A 17,042-nucleotide genomic window follows, 5' to 3' on the forward strand; every position below is an offset into this window, starting at 1 on the left:
AACATGCGCGAGGAACAGAGCGCACATTCTATGTGAGAAAGAAACATATACACGGAGGAATGTGCGTTCGTAGTTTCGTACTAATTGTATCAAATATATGTAATGTACTAACTTATATTTAGAACGGTTAATCCTTTTATCTTGCTATTTGGACTATACTTTTAGTTATCAGATATTAATAGCTTTATAAGAAGAAAGATATAAATAAGAATTATAGAACTTTAAGTGTTATTGTAACACGAAAATTATAGTTTTTGTAAAAATGTCAAATATTTAAAATATTATTGAAAATGGTTAAACGAAAAAGTTTAAACAAACTTCGGTCTAGATACAGTTCTGCTATTTTAAATTCCGATACGGATATTTTTGGCGATGGTATGTATTCGCTTGACAACTTTGTCTAGGTTAGGTATTTGTATTATGAAACAGTATACATACTATGGTGTTTATATTTCAGAATACCCATACTGGTGGAAAAAGTTGGAAGATACCTCGTTAGCGCAACTATCAACTGATTCGAAAATTTTAAATGAAACTAGTCGTCATTTAGACTCTAATTCACAAATAGAAACAAGCCAGGTTACAGGTGAATGGTGGAAAATATTAGATGTTTCGAGTATTCCAAATTCTCCCAAAATAAACAAAGATATCGTAGAAAAAAGTATGTCCCTTTGATCTATGAGGTATATGTTACAAAACTACTTTTTATTAATTATGACATTTTATTAGATTCAGCTAACAATGTATTGGTGTCGGAATCTGAAGAAGAACTTGAAATTGCAAAAAGCAAACATCATTTGCGTTCAAAGACAAGAAAAAGCAAGGATAATATTTTTTTGAACGTTTTAAACGATTCTGTAACAACCAAGTCAGATGTTAAAAAGGAAAATAATAATGTAATAACGTCGGAATCCGAGGAAGAACCGGAAAATGCAAAAAAAAGATATCCTCTGCGTTCAAAAGCGAAACAAAACAAAGATAATATCTTCTTTAATGTCTTAAATAATTCTACGACAACTACCTCAGAAGTTGTAATGGAAAACAATAATGTAGTAACGTCGGAATCTGAAGGTGAACCTGAAGTTGCAAAAAGGAAATTTCTCTTGCGTTCTAAGGCAACAGAAAGCAATCATAATGTTTCCTCGAATGTCTTAAACGATTCTGTAACAACCAAGTCAGATGTTAAAAAGAAAAATAATAATGTAGTCACGTCAGAATCCGAGGAAGGATCTAAAATTGCAAAAGAGAAAAATCTTTTGCATTTAAGGGCAAAAAGAAGCAAAGGTAATATTTTATTAAATGTCTCAAATGATTCTATGACAACTAGGTCAAAGGTTATAAAGAAAAATGGTAATATAGTAATGTCGGCATCTGAAGAAGAGCTTGAAATTGCAAAAAGCAAACATTATTTGCGTTCAAAGGCAAGAGAAAGCAAAGATAACATTTTTTTGAACGTTTTAAACGATTCTGTAACAAGCAAGTCAGACGTTAAAAACAAAAGTAATAATATAATAACGTCGGAATCCGAGGAAGAACCGAAAGTTGCAAAAAAGAGATATCCTCTGCGTTCAAAGGCAAAACAAAGCAGAGATAATATTTTTTTGAATGTTTTAGACGATTCTATGACAACTACATCAGAAGTTACACAGAAAAATAATAATGTAGTAACGTCGGAATCTGAAGAAGAACCTGAAATTGCAAAAAGGAAATTCCCCTTGCGTTCTAAGGCAATAGAAAGCAAAGATAATATTTTTTCGAATCTATTAAACGATTCTGTAAGAAGTAAGTCGGGAACTATACATGAGACTAATAATGTACCAATCCTGGAATCCGAAGAATCTAAAAATGCAAAAGTAAACTATTCTTTGCGTTCTTTGGCCACAGAAAGCAAAGATAATATTGGTTCGGATAAATTAAACGATTCTGTAACAACTACGCCAGGAATTGCACAGAAGACTAACAATATACTAACGTTGGAATCCGAAGAACCTAAAATTGCAAAAGGAAAATTTCTTTCGCGTTCTAAGGTAACAGGAAGCAAAGATAATATTTTTTCAAATGTTTTAGATGATTCTGCGACAACTAAGTTAAACGTTATGCAGAGAACTGGAGAAAAAAGTTCTAAGAGTAATTCTGCATCAAATAGTGAAACAGTTGCTAATGTTGAAGAATTAAATAAGATACGAGGATATAGTTTGAATCACAGTCAAAAGACTGATGATATTGTAAAATTAAAGTCTAATATTTCAAAGAATAAAAATAATGAGTTACAAATGACAACAAACTACTTAGTTCCTGCAATAACCGAAACATCAGTTTCCAGCGAAACAGGGTCGAATCGGTTCGCATTAAATTTTGAGGATGATTCTATACATTTTGCATTACCAAAAGCACAGAGTACAATACTCGAAGGTAGTAGTTTGTCTGTACATAATAGCATTAAGGAAAGCAGTAACAGTGACGCATACCATAAAGTATTAAAATGGAAATCAAAGTTGTTAACAAATCATAATAAGAATGTAAAAAAGAATTTATTTGAAACTGTATTTGAAGATCAAGAAAGTACTATTAAAATACGAGGAAATGCAACAGCCGATGGAATAGCAGAACATTCACAGAAATCATCAAAGGTCTCTGAAGCACTGCATCTTTCTCGATTGCCGTCTTCTCCTTCCAAAAAAGCAATTTCGTCTCCTTCGCGACATTCAACGGTGGTCAAAACAAACACACATAGCGATGAGCCAAAAGGCCAGACAAGTATCAGGCACTTTTTGATGTCGGATAAAACATTGCCGACATCGCAAATGTTTTGGGATAAAGAGAAAGTAGATGGAATAAAACGAGAATTAGAGAGGGTGAAGGAACGAGAAATAGCTCGTATGAAAATGGATAGGAACAAGCAAGAAGTTCAAAAGAAATTGCCTTCGCGTGAAGGAAAAATAAAGGAAATTGAGAAAAATACGAAGTCGACATTGCAGAAGCAACGTCCTATTAAACAAGTCCATGAGGCTTTTTTGGTGAACGGGCGAGTATACAGAGCTCCTCGGCTTCCCCGTCCCCAATCCTGGATTACCGATCGCCTTTATAAATACTTGTGGAAGTGTATGGAACCGAGATTCAAGTTGGAAACTAGAGTGGTTTCTGAAAAATTTATACATCAGTTGTCGAGTATAACAACGTTGATCGCCAAACGTAAATCATACTTGAATTATAAAGCTGAATTGTACGCTTTAATGAAAGAAATGGCACGGCTTGATATTATTCATACTCGAAACGATTTTTATAATTTTTGTCATGATTTCTTTCCCTATGAGCTTCGCGTTAAAACAGTGCCAATGTTATTACCTGGAAACAAGAGAAATATACCATACGACGCGGATACGCTGCACAAGCCTCTTCTAGTCCCTTGAACCTTTATTGTACATGACGCGTTACATTTAACGCGACTCCTACCACAGAATGTAAATAAATATATTTTCGTTATGTTCAAAGAAAGGAATCGTTCCGATTTATTTACTTACATTTTATACCCTAATTAAAGTGATCATTTTTCTCCATCGAATCTCTGTACGTAGAATGTAAAAAGTATTTATAAATAAGATCGAATAAAATGTAGATGTACGTTTGGTTTGTTTATGTAATTTGAGCTGGTATTTTAGCATTGGTCAATCGATATTTGAGCGTCTAAATCAATGCGAAGCAAGGCGTGTGAGGATCGAATTGCGACGTTTCCCACGGAACGGACACTCCATGTTCCAAAAGATCAACGCTTCTCTTTTTCCTTTTTTTCCATTTTTCCTTTATCCACGCGTCCGCTATACAGTTGGACCTTGTACGCCTCTACGTTACCAGTACAGGTGTATATAAGTTCGCTTCTACCTTTCCACAGGTATTCAAACTTTCTATTCCTCTTCGTATCGACAAGTATGATAGATAGTTTATCGTTGTTTCGCTGACTTGTCGTTGAAAGAAATATCGTTTGTTATCACTATTCTATTTCTGTTTTCGATTTATTACGAATCAATGCGTGACGAAAATCACAATTCTATAAATATTTGTGACAAGTGAATTTGACGTAATGAAACTCGAGCAATACGTGACATAGTGAAAAGAAGAGTAGCAGATTAAGAATGGTTCTTTCGGATTTACGTAATATATCGAGGTTAGTAAAAGTAGTTAAACAACCTCGATACTACGATTTTTGACCCTCATTGAACGAATAAACAGATTTCCCTATTGTCCCTTCTATCCTTGTCCTTTCCCATTGTCAGAGAAGCACGTTTGTTTGTGCAATTTCTCGAACCACGAGGAAATTTTGTTCGATCGATTATAACGCGATCGAACGACAATGGTACCGTATTGATGATTTTCGGGAAGGCAGAAGGTAGGGCGGTAATCGTTGGATATACGATATCATCGGTTTTCTCTCTCCGAACGAAAGGAAGGGAATACAAAGACGGTGTTATACTTGGGAGAGCTGTCTTAATTAACCGAACGAATCTGACCGAGTCTCGTTTGAAGTTTAATCTCTAATGGAACAGCCGTCGCAATTAGGTGAGACTTATTTTGCGCACGCCATGTCGTGTATAATGTTTGAGCGAGCATCGGGGGACACGTGACACGGCACGCGTCGCTCGTTACTCTATCGATATTGGCGATTGTTTCCTTTAAAAATGATCACGCTCTTTTTTATTTCATCGATACCCTCTTCTTTCTCTTTCTTCCCTTCCACATTCTTTTCTTCTTTGAAAATATACAACTGCCGTTTCTTTTCCGAAAATTCGATTTTCCCTTTTTTTTTTAAGAATACTGATATGCTTTGAACGATTAAGTACGTGTATAGCTTGTCGAGTCACCGAACCATGTTCAAAGTATTACGTTTAACCGGGGTGAAAAAAGCGGGTGGTTAGATACCGCTGTCGGAAATATTTGGCACGTGCCATGATGATTTGGTTACTTTGCTTGTTCGAATATACGAAGATTAAAAACTGACAAGGCAAAGGGGATACGAGGATGCGTCACGCATCTTTGCGTCAAGCATCTTTTTCTCTTTTATTTTATCACGTTGTTACTTATATCGAATTTCGTACATGCTTCCTACATATATTTATGTACATATGGTATGGTAGATATACAGCATAGCGAACTAGTTTCAGGACAATTCAAGATGCAAGTAGTTTTGTTTGACGTCATCGATGCAATTGGAATGGTGCATTGTGACGTCGTCCGTATGACGCCACTTTAGGATCGTTTAACTTGTCCTTATGAAGGACGAAAATGATATCCCGAAGATGCGACACGACCTAGCAATGATAAAGGTATCTTTTATTGGGCGATTGAAGGCGACGAACGATCGCGGTGTTATAAAATCGTGGCCAGAAACATAAAGGAAGTGTAGCCATTTATTCCGACGAATGTGTAGAGGGATTTTACAAAGAAGAGTACTTACTTTCGTAGATCGAGTAGCCGGTATTGGCGTTCCTTCGAGCGAGCACAGCTCGAATGTTATGACAATTATGAGTTTTCCGTGGGTGCATCGAGGTGGCACGTGGCGACGCGCATTGGGGAGATGGTGGCCGCGTGTCGCCGCGTGAGAACAGCTTCGCTCACACGCGTTACGTCGTGCACGTGCATATCTACTATGTATTGCGTCTAGCTCTGCGTACACGCATGCGTACCCGCGATCGCGCCACGCGCCACTACCACCCTCCAACTTTTCAATGAGCACTCCTCCTCTTTTTCTCTTTCTTTTCTCTTCCATTTTTCTTTGTTCTCGCAGCTTCGCCGGTATCCATCATCTTCGAACATGGATCGATACGCATCGCGTTTGTATCATCGCGATCGTAAACGAATTATACATTCGCTATCGATACGATTGCAAAGGTCGAATCGATCGCGCTTTAATTCGATTCGATCTTTCACCCCGTATCCTCTATGGATCAGCGAGTATGTCGCAAGTATGAATACTCGTTCCACTTCCGTTTTAGTATTTCGATACACAGCGTTTCGAATGGGAAGGAAAAGAAGAAGCGATAGAAGATAAAGTAGGGAAAAGTGTTTTTCAAATATGTAACCGATGAGAGGATTGGCGTACGTTTGAAGAAAAAGGGAAGAGGTAAGCAGCGAAGTACATACATACTCGCTTACCCTTCCTCCATTCGTTCATGAAGTTCGCTCTTTGTACAATTACGTAGAAACGCGATTCCACTCGGAAGTAGTACACAGTGAGTGTTTGAGTGGGGATAGGGAGGTTCGTACAGCGTGGTACGATAAGATCCGGCCAGCCGAGGTGATAAATAGGACCGTCTAGTGGCTCGGAGCGGTATTTGGTCGCGCGACGCTGAGGCGTGCGCATCGAACTGATTCGTTCGCACGGTGAGAGTTCGTATCGGTCAAAAATCAATCTTACAGCCACCGCTACGTTCAATTTTCCTGACAATCGAAAGGAAATTCGGATATCGGACATGTTACGAAAATTGCTGAGCAAATCTGGTCGCAGACTCCTTAGGGTAAGGCGATGACAATTATCCCTTTCGACTGTGTTGCACGCACGCACGTATACACGCACGTTTCTGTCGCATCGGCCGACCTGATTTCTTTAACCTCGCGTTTCGCATCGTTAACCTAGTCACCGGGTTGATGTCGCTATTTTGATTTTAGTTTAATTTCGTCTAATCGCCGCAACGAAGCGACCCTTTCCTCGTTTCCCGTATACATTACAAGATTTCTTTACACACGTCTAACTAAACCTTGAATCAATTCTATATAGGACATTTTTCATACGACGCAGGGCTGTGTAATTTTCGTCAGCGTGATTTTAGCCTTGCTCGACATTGATTCGTTTAACTACAACCCAACTCGCACGAACATATGCTTTGCTTGTAAGGTGCATGTACTACGTGTATCTACGACCTAACCTACCGCTGCTATATAGTCGGTTCAAAACGTTTAATCGCTTAAAGCGAGTTGTCGATAGAGTTCGATGTTTCGTTCGTTCACCGATTAGTTCAAATCGATAGGATTAAAATTAACAAAGAGAAAAGATAAAGGATGGTGGAGACTATATCGTATGCCGCTGTTTCGATTTGCAGGCCATCAAGAAATTGTCAACGAGAAGTCGCAAGGTGAAAAAGTCACAAAACTTGACCTCTTGGCAGTCGGCCATGCCGGAGTTGGAGATAGAGTCTCTTTCGTGGTCTTTACCATCTCTGGATACGAAGAGCATCGACACGTTCACGACGTACGTTGCCGACAATTCCGAGGATGGTGGCTCCATGTGTTGCTTCTGTGACGAATACGAGGAGAATCAGCGAAACGAGAACATAGAGAACGAAATGATGATCTAACGCATGCGACGTTACGGTTGCCACGAGTATTTAATCCATACGTTTACTTCCATCTTTCTCTTCGTTGGCGAGACGAATCTAAATCTCGTCGTCGCTGTCGTCGCCTCGAGCGTACTAACGTAGCCACGATATCGACGAACGAACATTGGAACATGGAAGAATCGAGACGATAAAAAAGAAACATAAACATCGACGGACATTTGGATATCCTTTGCGATTCGCTTTATAAGATGGTTGTACGCTCTATTATCTTTCGAGCGGAATTTTAAAATTGGACCACGCCGAATCCTACGTTCTATCAAAGAGGATATATACGTTACCTACGTACATACGTACTTTTTTTCACAATGCAACGAACCGTCTAAAAAGATAGCTATATATACTCTTAAGAGCGAAGGATGTAATGTCGGGTGAAATCGAGCCTATTAGATATATTTTCGTTTATAACGTTTATAACGTATAAACACGGAGAATGAAAGAAAGAAAGAAAGAATAGTCTAATTATGTACTTACATCGGTCTTCCGAAGAGCGACACGTTGGTATAATACCACGTTGGTGGTAGGTCGATTCGATCGAGTGGGATTTTTCTCACGAGCGTTTACTTGTTATTTCGATCTCGCATCGACTCGATCGCCATTGGATGATCGCATTTGATCGTTGATAATCAACAGAGGGACAGTAGAGGAATTAAAGCGAGAAAAGAGGAAGGAGAAAAATACATTGTTTCTTAGACGTAAAGAAAATATCGATGCTTCGATATATGCAAATAATCTACCTGAAATGCACGATGACGCGCGATTTAAACATTTTCGTTATCGAAAGTATCATTTCTAGGGATACGATATTTTGCTCACACGATATGCTCACAGAGATATCAAATTGTTTTATGGTACAAATTAGTCCTGAAAATTGCACTCCATACGTAAGTACGACAGAGTGCTGGCTACGCGTTCCACTGGTCGTAAGCTTAGGTTCAAGCTTGCGGAAGAAGCGCGCGGGAGTTAAGGCCGCTCTTGTATTTTACTAGCAGTATTCTTTTCAAATTACCGTACATCGTACGATTTATGTTAAGATAACGTCGAACGTTGGTTCTCTCGTGCGACCATAGTTTTACGTATAACGTTTGTACGCGTCGTGTACTTACTCGTATCGTACTTACGTGTATAGGTATATGTACAGACGTGCGAAATTACGCGAATCTATATGTACATAGTTATAGGATACGCGCGAAGAATGTACATAGATACGATGATATACGATAATGAACGAGTGGCGATATCTTATTGTAAGTATGTCCGACGAGGCTGTGACTTTTTAATGCATGCGAATATATCGTAAATAAAATAGTTTTCTCGACGATTATTCGACGTTTTTATGACCCCTACCGTTCAAGCTTCGATCGAAGCTTCCGTTCGTTCGCCATAACGCAAAACACGTAACTCGTGTCCGTATGCAAGTACAGCATAACGCGTCCACGCTTGCGATCAAAGAGGCACATAGGTACTTGTACTTGTGTATAGGCGAAGGTAGAGGAGGTACGTTCGAGGATCGATCGGGTGGCGGACACTAACGATCGAGCGAGTTTCTTAAACGCACGAGCGACCAAATAGGTACGTACGACTAACAACCAGCGTTCCATGGTAACGTTTGGAAGGTTTGCAAGAAAAGGGAGGAGCACGAAGGACAAAGAGAGGCGACGGTAATTCGGCGGCTCGGCATCGAACAATAGCCACGTGCCCACGCACTATTCTTCCTGTTTGACAATTAGCTTGGCTACTCCCCGTGGATTTTGAATATTCGTAAAAAAGAAAAAGAGGAAAAAAAAAAGAAGCAGCAGCGGCTAATTATTCTCATCGATCGTAACGAGCTGCGCGAATTTCCCGTTTTGCGAAGGTATTCTCTATGGAAGGTTTAACGAGTCGCAAAACTGGTCCGTATGCCGCTATTCGTGCGGAACCCTACTACGGACGCTTACTTTGTTTCTCGTTGCGACCAATAGTTGGCCTCGGCAAGCTGCAAAACGAATCTTTGCATAAGAATAGTTGGCGGACTATGTCGTTACGAGCACGATGCGTCAGCGGGCATAGCGCGAATCCTGTTCCGGGGAAAACTCGGGATGATAGAGGATAAGGAGCGGGGATGGACGCGAGGAGAGAATAAGTCGGAAGATGGTTTCGGGAATTTTACTCGATCGGCGGGAAACGTTGCGGCAGGAACGACAAGTCGGATATAACGTGCGTGTATATATATACATAAGTAAATAAATATACGTTGCAGTATGTTTCGTTATCGACATTTTATTGCAAACATCTTTGAGCGTTTCCTTCCATAGGACGTACGCAGCGCGATACGTTTAATGGCACTTGTTCGATCGATACGCTTTCGACTCGATTATCATACAAACGAGCAGACTATATTTGTCACAAGAGGAACGTGAAATATAAAGGAGTAAAAAATAGAAATAAGAGCGAGCGATTTCGATCGCGTTTCGTTATTTACAATAATTGCGATTATATCTATATACAAATCTATGTACAAGATCGTCGCTCGATCGGCAGGAATCGCGAATCGAGTCGAATCGAATAAATAGATAACCATCTGTTTAGATGATTATTAGGTACTCGCGTGACTATCGTACGTAAAGTACCGTACCGTGTCGTAACTTAGAAAAGAGAATTCCCTGAGATGAATTGGGAAGAAGAACTGGGAAGAACGCGTAATCGCCAGGAGAGAGATCGCCACGTTCGTTCGAGAATGAGACGAGACGATAAGAAGATGCAGGAAGGAGGTGGCGGAACTCGTCTAAGGATAGGCCGCGTTTCAGTAGGCCAGTTCGGCACCCCACGGTCTATAAGGTTTACCGTGTTGCTGCTGGGGATACTGGCCGGGATACTGGCCCCATCCGAGCGCGGTACCACCCAGAAGAGGCGGCATAGTACCCGTTCCAGGTGGCATTCCAGGGGGAACCGAGCTCGCCGCCGGCTCGTAGCTGCTGCTCGTCGAGGACGACGTCAAACTTGTCACCGGGGGAACGGACGAGGGCACCGCGGACGGAGGATGATCGCGGTGAAAACTTTGCAGATGGGAGAGCAATCGTAACCTCAAAGGATCCCTCTCGTCGAGACCTTCCATCGTGACCAAGTAGCGACCAACTTCGGCCGCGCATTCTCCCCAGCCGACCGCGTGGTAATCCATCGCCAGTTTCGTACTGTCGTATCCTTCCGGACCTGTAAAATTACAAGACCGTGTCAAGTAGGCGCAGAGAGGTATCGATCTTGATTCGAATTTTCGCGTATTTTTGATCCACGCGAAAGGATATGGCAGCCGGAAGGATATGGTACGCGTAGTACGCGCAGAAGAAACGGGACAGGTAGCGTGGGAACCGTTTAGACCCCCGTAGATCCTGACAGATGCGCGTCATCCGAGCCGCTACGCGCAGGCTGCGAAAATCGAGACTACGGTTTCACGACGATACGCTGATCTCTTCCGCGTTTCTTTTCCTTTTCTTTTCTCCTTTTCCGTTGGCCGAACATCGCGTCGGTTCTTCCTCTCGTCGAGAGCGTCGCGCGTTTCGGAAGAGGCGCCGGTTACGCAAAGACGAATAAAATACGCGATACACCGGTTCGCGTTTGGAAAAATCGCGAGAGATCGCGTTCAGAACGTTTGGTAAAAAAGAAAGGGAAGCAGAGAGAGAGCGCGATCGTGGATCGATAGAGACGGGAATCGCTATCCGATAGATAGGCGAGAAGGCAAGGGCGAAAACTACGCGTACGTGTGTGTACGTGCGCGCGCGCGCGCAGATATAAAACGGGAGTCGGTTTCCCACAGGGTTCGACATCTGCCCCGACCGTGAGCAACTCGGCGGTGCCTCCTTGACGAAGGGTGCCACGCGGGACACCCCACTACTACCTAACTCGCCACCAATCGTGGGAACACTACTTCGGAAGAGTCGTTGACTTCCTGTGCTTCCCACAGGATCTCCGATTCGGCTGCGGCTCCTCCCTGCCACCTGCTTCTCTCCAAGGATATCTCGTTCACCGACGCGACCACGCGCTTCCCTTTCAAATCGCCGGAATACCGTTCGATCTCGCGTCTTTCTTCTCCTTTTCTTTGTCCGCTGGATCAGCGCCGACACCGAGATCCTCTTTACGAACGAACGCCGTCATTTTCCAGCGCCCTCGCGTCGTTTAGATGCCAACCAACGACTCGGTCTCGGTCGTGCACGAGATCCCGTAAATGACCGCGACTCGTGTTTTCACAATTTTAACGCACAGACGACAGATGGTTTTTCGGTTGCACAGTTTCGAGTCACACGCGATTACCACGATACGTGGTACGGCGCACGGTCAACAGGTGTCTCTCGGTAGGAAAAAGTATCGCTGCGTACCGATTTACGAGAGAACGTCGCTCGTTTGGTCGTTTCGCTCGACTCGCTCGAACTTTCTTAACATGTCGCATTCCGGTGTCGCGATAACGCTTGATTTTCAGTTAATCGATCGACCGCCGGCACCGGCATATTGCGGCACTTTTGTTTCTCTATTTATGCACGTCTTACGCATCGATGCGTACGCACTCGTCGTCGTTCGTTTTTTTCCCCGTTTAGTCTGCCTCAAGAAACAAAATACGCGCAATGGGAAGAAGAATCACTCTGCGAAAGTGTTCTCGGAAGTCGGTATCGCGGTATCTGTTTCGCGTGCCAACCGTCTCGACTAAAAGGCGATAAAAGTTTTATAATTCTGTGCCTTTCTACGCATGTAACACGAGCGAGATTACCGAATTTATTTACGCGTCTATCGCTGATGGACCTTCGCTTTATCGGATCGTTCGATATGCTCGGAAGATTCCGACGTTTCGATATTTTCTTTAACTGTTCGTTCTTCGGAGACAAACGAGCGAGCAACGGCTTCAGGCTTCCAGCGGCTGGTGTTTAACCCCTTCCCCTGACACTTAGCTCGACGGAACCGGGCTCAAGCGGTAGGCGGTACGATGTTTATGTTTGGCCCTCGATTTTCTGTTCGCGATATTCGTGTTTGGGCCAAGATCTTCGTCACGAGTCAGACTCGGTGGAGCGCGGGAAGGGGTTAACCGGCATGCAACGCGGATGGCCGTGGTCGAGAGGCTTACCTTTGTTTCGAAGAGATCGCAAATGTTCAACGGTGAGCTGCAAGATCTCCGCTTTCTCTAATTTGCCGCTGTGAGGATCTCTCGCTGCCGCCGGCACTAATCTCCGCAGCTCGCCGAGCGACGCGTTTATTCTGTCGCGGCGTTTCTTCTCTATCATTCCTCTTCTTCGCTTTCGCGACGCGTGCTGACAGGAATCGCCTCCCGGCGAATTACAACTGTATCGAACAAATAAGAGAATCAACAACGATCGAAACGAATTAGTCGGTGGAAAGCGTAAGTGCACGACCAATGTAACCGACTATGAGACCAACCGATCCGGTACTATCGAATTTATTATTAACGTTACGGTCGATCCGGGGGTTGCTCTTTCCAACAGTCACCCTCTCTCGCAAGACAATGAGATTTTAATTAGCGCGTCGTTGGAAAACATCTGGACGTATGCGGTCGATCGGATATGAAACACTCGGATTGGACGCGGGATCGAAATTGACGTCGAAACTTACGGTTCTTTGCCGCTCTCCTCGGAAAACACGTCGTCGCAATCGGAATCGCTCATAGTTCTTTTCAAGTTTCTCTGTTGCGACGTTTGTTGTTGCTGTTGCTGTTGCTGCTGTTGTTGCTGTTGCTGCTGCCCGTTCTCCTGACTCCTTATGTCCACGACGTCGATCTTAAGATCGGGGAACTCGTGACTAGATCTAATCTCGCTACTCATGTCTGGCCTCATTCCCGACAAATCCTGGTGATGTCGCACCATCTCGGGTCTGTGCAATTCCGGTGGCTGGTGTCGTTGTTGCATCTCCGATGCGGCGGAAGGATGTCTCGGATCGGATCTGTGCATCTCGTGTCTGAGATCGGCGGTGCTGGTGGTAGTGGTGGCCGGATGCCTGAGGTCGTGAGGCGGACGCGGATCATGATGATGGCGCGGTGCGTCGGAATGCTGCGGCTGATAAGAGGGATGCGGCGGCGGTGGATAGCCCCAGTGGTGATGAGGATGAGTAGAAGGCGGACCGGGAAGACCGGAGATGTGATTGGGACCGACCGGTCCGACAGGACCAACCGGGCCGGAGCCTATTTCCGATGACAGCAACGTGCTGTTTTCGTCCGATCGCGCCACCACGACCCTCCACATTTCTTTTTCTTTCTTCGCGAATTATCCCCCTCTTCGGCTCCTATATATTCCTCTAAATCGATCGGCGACGCTTTCTTCGCAGACACGGAAATCGCGCACAGATCGAAAACAGATCGTCACTGATTCATCGTAAGCTATCGCGTCGTACGTTCGTTGGCGATCGTCGCTGTCACTCTTCGCCGCTACGTTACACCGCAAAGACACGAGGAAGACGAAGTCGGCCGTCGCAAGATGCGATCGTTCTTTCGCGTAACGTTGGCCGGAAGTCGATGGTGTCCACGTGTCGCGGCTTCCAGAGGAGGTTCGCGGTCGCGTGTACGCGCGCCAAGTAGACTCGCGATATATTAGACGATGGTGCGAAACGCGACGCACTCGCAGGCGTGTGCACTGGTCGCGTGGCGGACGACGTTTGTCATGTGCGGGCGGACTTGGGGACGGCACACGACCGCGTGCCCCATTTCGTCCCTGGCCCTATTGGTGGGGACTAGGTGTGCCGCGCCTCCTTGGTGCGGAGGGGGCAACTTCTCTGTTTCGCTTCTCGATCGCAAGGTGAAAACCCCTCTCCTCTCTTTCTCTCTCTCTCTCTTTCTCTCACACACATACACACAACCCCTGCGCTCCCTTTAGAAGCACAGGGGTTTACGACTGGGGGAAGAAAGAGAGCGAGAGACCAAGGGGGAGTAAAGCGGCGATCGGACGGGGCGATTTTCGTGGGAACGCTCGTGGCGCTTAACTGGTCGCACGCCGCCTCTACCCTCTTGTTCGTGTCCGTGCGAGATTTTGCAAAATCTGGGAACGTGGCGCCACTCGCTGCACGTTGGCGTCGTGTACGTCGATGAGCGTTACTGGCGCTTACCGAATCGGACGAGGAAGAGGAAAGCGGTCGAATCTGTCAGAGAAAACTGATCTCGCGGATCGGTCCTTAAATTAGCGTGAAATCGCTTTGCTGGTTGAGCTATCTCTCGACGCGACTCCCACGGTTGCCAGGACTCGCGAACGCTCGCTTACCGAGCTACGAAGGGTGGCCGGCTACGAGGGAGGGTGCGATCACGATAGAACGTTCTCACGCAGCAATCGCACGCGGCACGCGCTCGTACGATTATCGGTGGCTCTATGGGAACCAAGTCGACTAATCGTGCGTCCCGTCGTTGACTTTTTATCGTCGATTCGCCGACTATTCGTCGGATCCGAAAGAACGAAAATTCCTCTTTGTATTCTTCGGCTAACGAGATCAGAATATCCGAACTTTCGGCAATTCGGCGATGCCTTGTACGCGAACTAATTCGAAAGACCGCCGTCGCGATTGGCGCGTCGTTCGCGATCGAGAAAGCTCGATCGATACTCTGGCAGAGTTCTAGCGCGATATTCCGTGTCGCTCTGTGGATAGGAGAAGGCCGTCGAAATCGAAGCAAAGTATTTCACCGTCGCTTCCGGGCTGCACGCGACTCGTGCACGTGAAGTCGCGTGTCCCGAATCTTGTCGCTCGTGTACGCTCGTGTTGCTCTGAACGGGCACCGCGCCGTGACTTGGCGCGTTAGCGGTCGCTCCTTCTTCGACTTACGCTGTCCATTTCGAAGAGGTTGCCGCCTGATTTTTACACGCTTCTATCCACGCTTCTATCCACCACGAGCGAAACTAGTAGGGATAATTTTACAGGAGGACCTTCGCTCGTTTCGGCCTACAAATATTTATATTCATAATTCCAGCCGGACCGACGAGTACGCGCGAAAGCGTCCAGTCGATTTGTCCGATGGCTTGCCCATCTCTTGCACAAACAACGAATGTTCGGTGTAAAGCAAACACGCATAAAATTAGTAGCGTTCGACACTTGTGCGACGCGATCTTCCTTGCGAAAACAAAGGTTCGGAATTCGATCGGACGATGGACCGAAGGGTGATGGACCGCGTCCATCGATCGTGACCGGTGGTCACACCCTCCCCCGATCGACCGGTTGACCATCGACGTTGACAGTTGGCACCGCGACACAATCGTCCGATAATTGGTTGATATTGTTCGGAATGCTCGAGTCCGAAGCAGCGCGCGCGCACGCATATGCCAGTCCGCGTATCCAAATGATCGTGTGCTCGATTGCTTTACGATTTGTTGGTGCAGTTTCTCCGATCAATCGGAAATATGAATTTATCGGCGATCACGTTACAGTATCTCCACGCATCCGCGAGAATTTATCGGCGATAGTATTACGACGATCGGAATAGAATGATAAATATCAGTCCCTACGATTCTATGAACCGTACGTTCTACCCTTGTTTGTCCTCGTAATCTTTCTCCACCATCGAATTCTTCTTTTGTATTGTGTCATACCTCGGATTCTATGTACGTGAAAATACACACGTTTCACGAGGTTAGTCGCAATTTTACGTATCTGCAAATACGAGCAATTCGATCCTTACCTTTCCTCGCTACACTCTTTTCCCTTTCTTCTTTCTCTCTGAGCAGTTTTTGACCAGTTCGAACGATAGCGAAACATTTTTCACGTTTCCAATCGAATGTCTGAAAATCCGACGAGTCATGGAACGTCTCGTCCCATGCCATATGTGCCATGGGCGCATCGTAGCTTGCCCTTCGCCAATTAATCGACTTTCCGATTAACCGCTGTCCAACTCGAATTACAAGCCCATAGTGTTAAACACAAATCCGGGGAAAAACGAAAAGTCGTCTTGCGATCAGTTTCTAGTGTCTTCGGTGTAATTCCGATTCAGTTTGTTCCCATTTCCGTTGAAAACGTTGGCCTACGAACAAAAAAAGGACGTTGTATATTCTCGAGAGTGGGGGTGGCCAGAAACTCATCGCACTTAAATGAATATATACATTTACAAAGTCGAATGGGAATGCTCACACCCTAGAATTATACTCCCATTTAAAAGTCACCCCAATCGTCGCAGCAATTCGCCGCGGTTCGGGGCGTCTCAATTGAAAACAAGTGTAAATCGTCGCGGATCCGCGCTCATATATTAAACAATTTTTTTAGCCGTGATTTTCAAAGGTGACAGCTGTCACGTGCCGATTCGGCGGACTGGAACAACCGCGGAACCACGTTCCTTCCTTTCCAATATGTCACTGCACGTCCATCTTCGAAATTTCATTTTATTCGTTTCTACTTTCATAGAATAGAACGACATTGCGTTCAGTTAACCAGCTCCTTGCCACCATGCTATGGAACGATCGATCATGCGTCCAAATTTTACAACATCACCGGCTATTGTATGAATTAAGATACCTTTGATCGATGACTTTTCAATCGAAATCTACTATCGCTTGATCCCAGGGGAAAATGTAGCGGCCGTGTTAATGGTACATATTGTCCTAACGCGTTAACTCCCCCCGTTTTTGTTTCAAACAACTCTTTACGTCCTCTATCAACGTAGTGTTTTCCGAACATTGTACGAGATATAAACAAAATTTAATGTTACCTCTGATATTA

At 44.6% G+C, this 17,042-nt stretch overlaps 3 protein-coding genes and 1 long non-coding RNA gene across 4 annotated transcripts; 2 read left to right on the forward strand and 2 right to left on the reverse strand.

The window, feature by feature from the left end:
* The first annotated feature begins 31 nt into the window (after positions 1-31).
* On the forward strand, positions 32-3,495 carry LOC100649887 (uncharacterized protein PF3D7_1120600). The gene is made up of 3 exons (XM_048409318.1): positions 32-375; positions 458-661; positions 730-3,495. The coding sequence occupies exons 1-3, from the start codon at positions 291-293 to the stop codon at positions 3,408-3,410; spliced, it is 2,970 nt and encodes a 989-aa protein (XP_048265275.1). The 5' UTR covers positions 32-290; the 3' UTR covers positions 3,411-3,495.
* Positions 3,299-6,301, reverse strand: LOC125385797. Its single transcript, XR_007225439.1, has 3 exons — positions 5,450-6,301; positions 3,522-5,303; positions 3,299-3,449 (listed from the first exon to the last, which is right to left on the reverse strand). It is a non-coding gene; the product is annotated as an uncharacterized LOC125385797 (long non-coding RNA).
* Positions 6,302-6,321: 20 nt separating this feature from the next.
* LOC100648448 lies at positions 6,322-8,706 on the forward strand. The gene is made up of 2 exons (XM_003398493.4): positions 6,322-6,509; positions 7,092-8,706. The coding sequence occupies exons 1-2, from the start codon at positions 6,465-6,467 to the stop codon at positions 7,344-7,346; spliced, it is 300 nt and encodes a 99-aa protein (XP_003398541.1). The 5' UTR covers positions 6,322-6,464; the 3' UTR covers positions 7,347-8,706.
* Positions 8,707-9,624: 918 nt separating this feature from the next.
* On the reverse strand, positions 9,625-17,006 carry LOC100648331 (hairy/enhancer-of-split related with YRPW motif protein). Its single transcript, XM_003398492.4, has 4 exons — positions 16,012-17,006; positions 12,975-15,930; positions 12,472-12,686; positions 9,625-10,574 (listed from the first exon to the last, which is right to left on the reverse strand). Exons 2-4 carry the CDS (start codon positions 13,598-13,600, stop codon positions 10,168-10,170), a joined length of 1,248 nt encoding a protein of 415 aa, XP_003398540.1. The 5' UTR covers positions 13,601-15,930; positions 16,012-17,006; the 3' UTR covers positions 9,625-10,167.
* Positions 17,007-17,042: the final 36 nt, after the last annotated feature.

Source organism: Bombus terrestris, chromosome 10 (assembly GCF_910591885.1).
Source record: "Bombus terrestris chromosome 10, iyBomTerr1.2, whole genome shotgun sequence".
NCBI classification, from domain to species: Eukaryota; Metazoa; Arthropoda; class Insecta; order Hymenoptera; family Apidae; genus Bombus; species Bombus terrestris.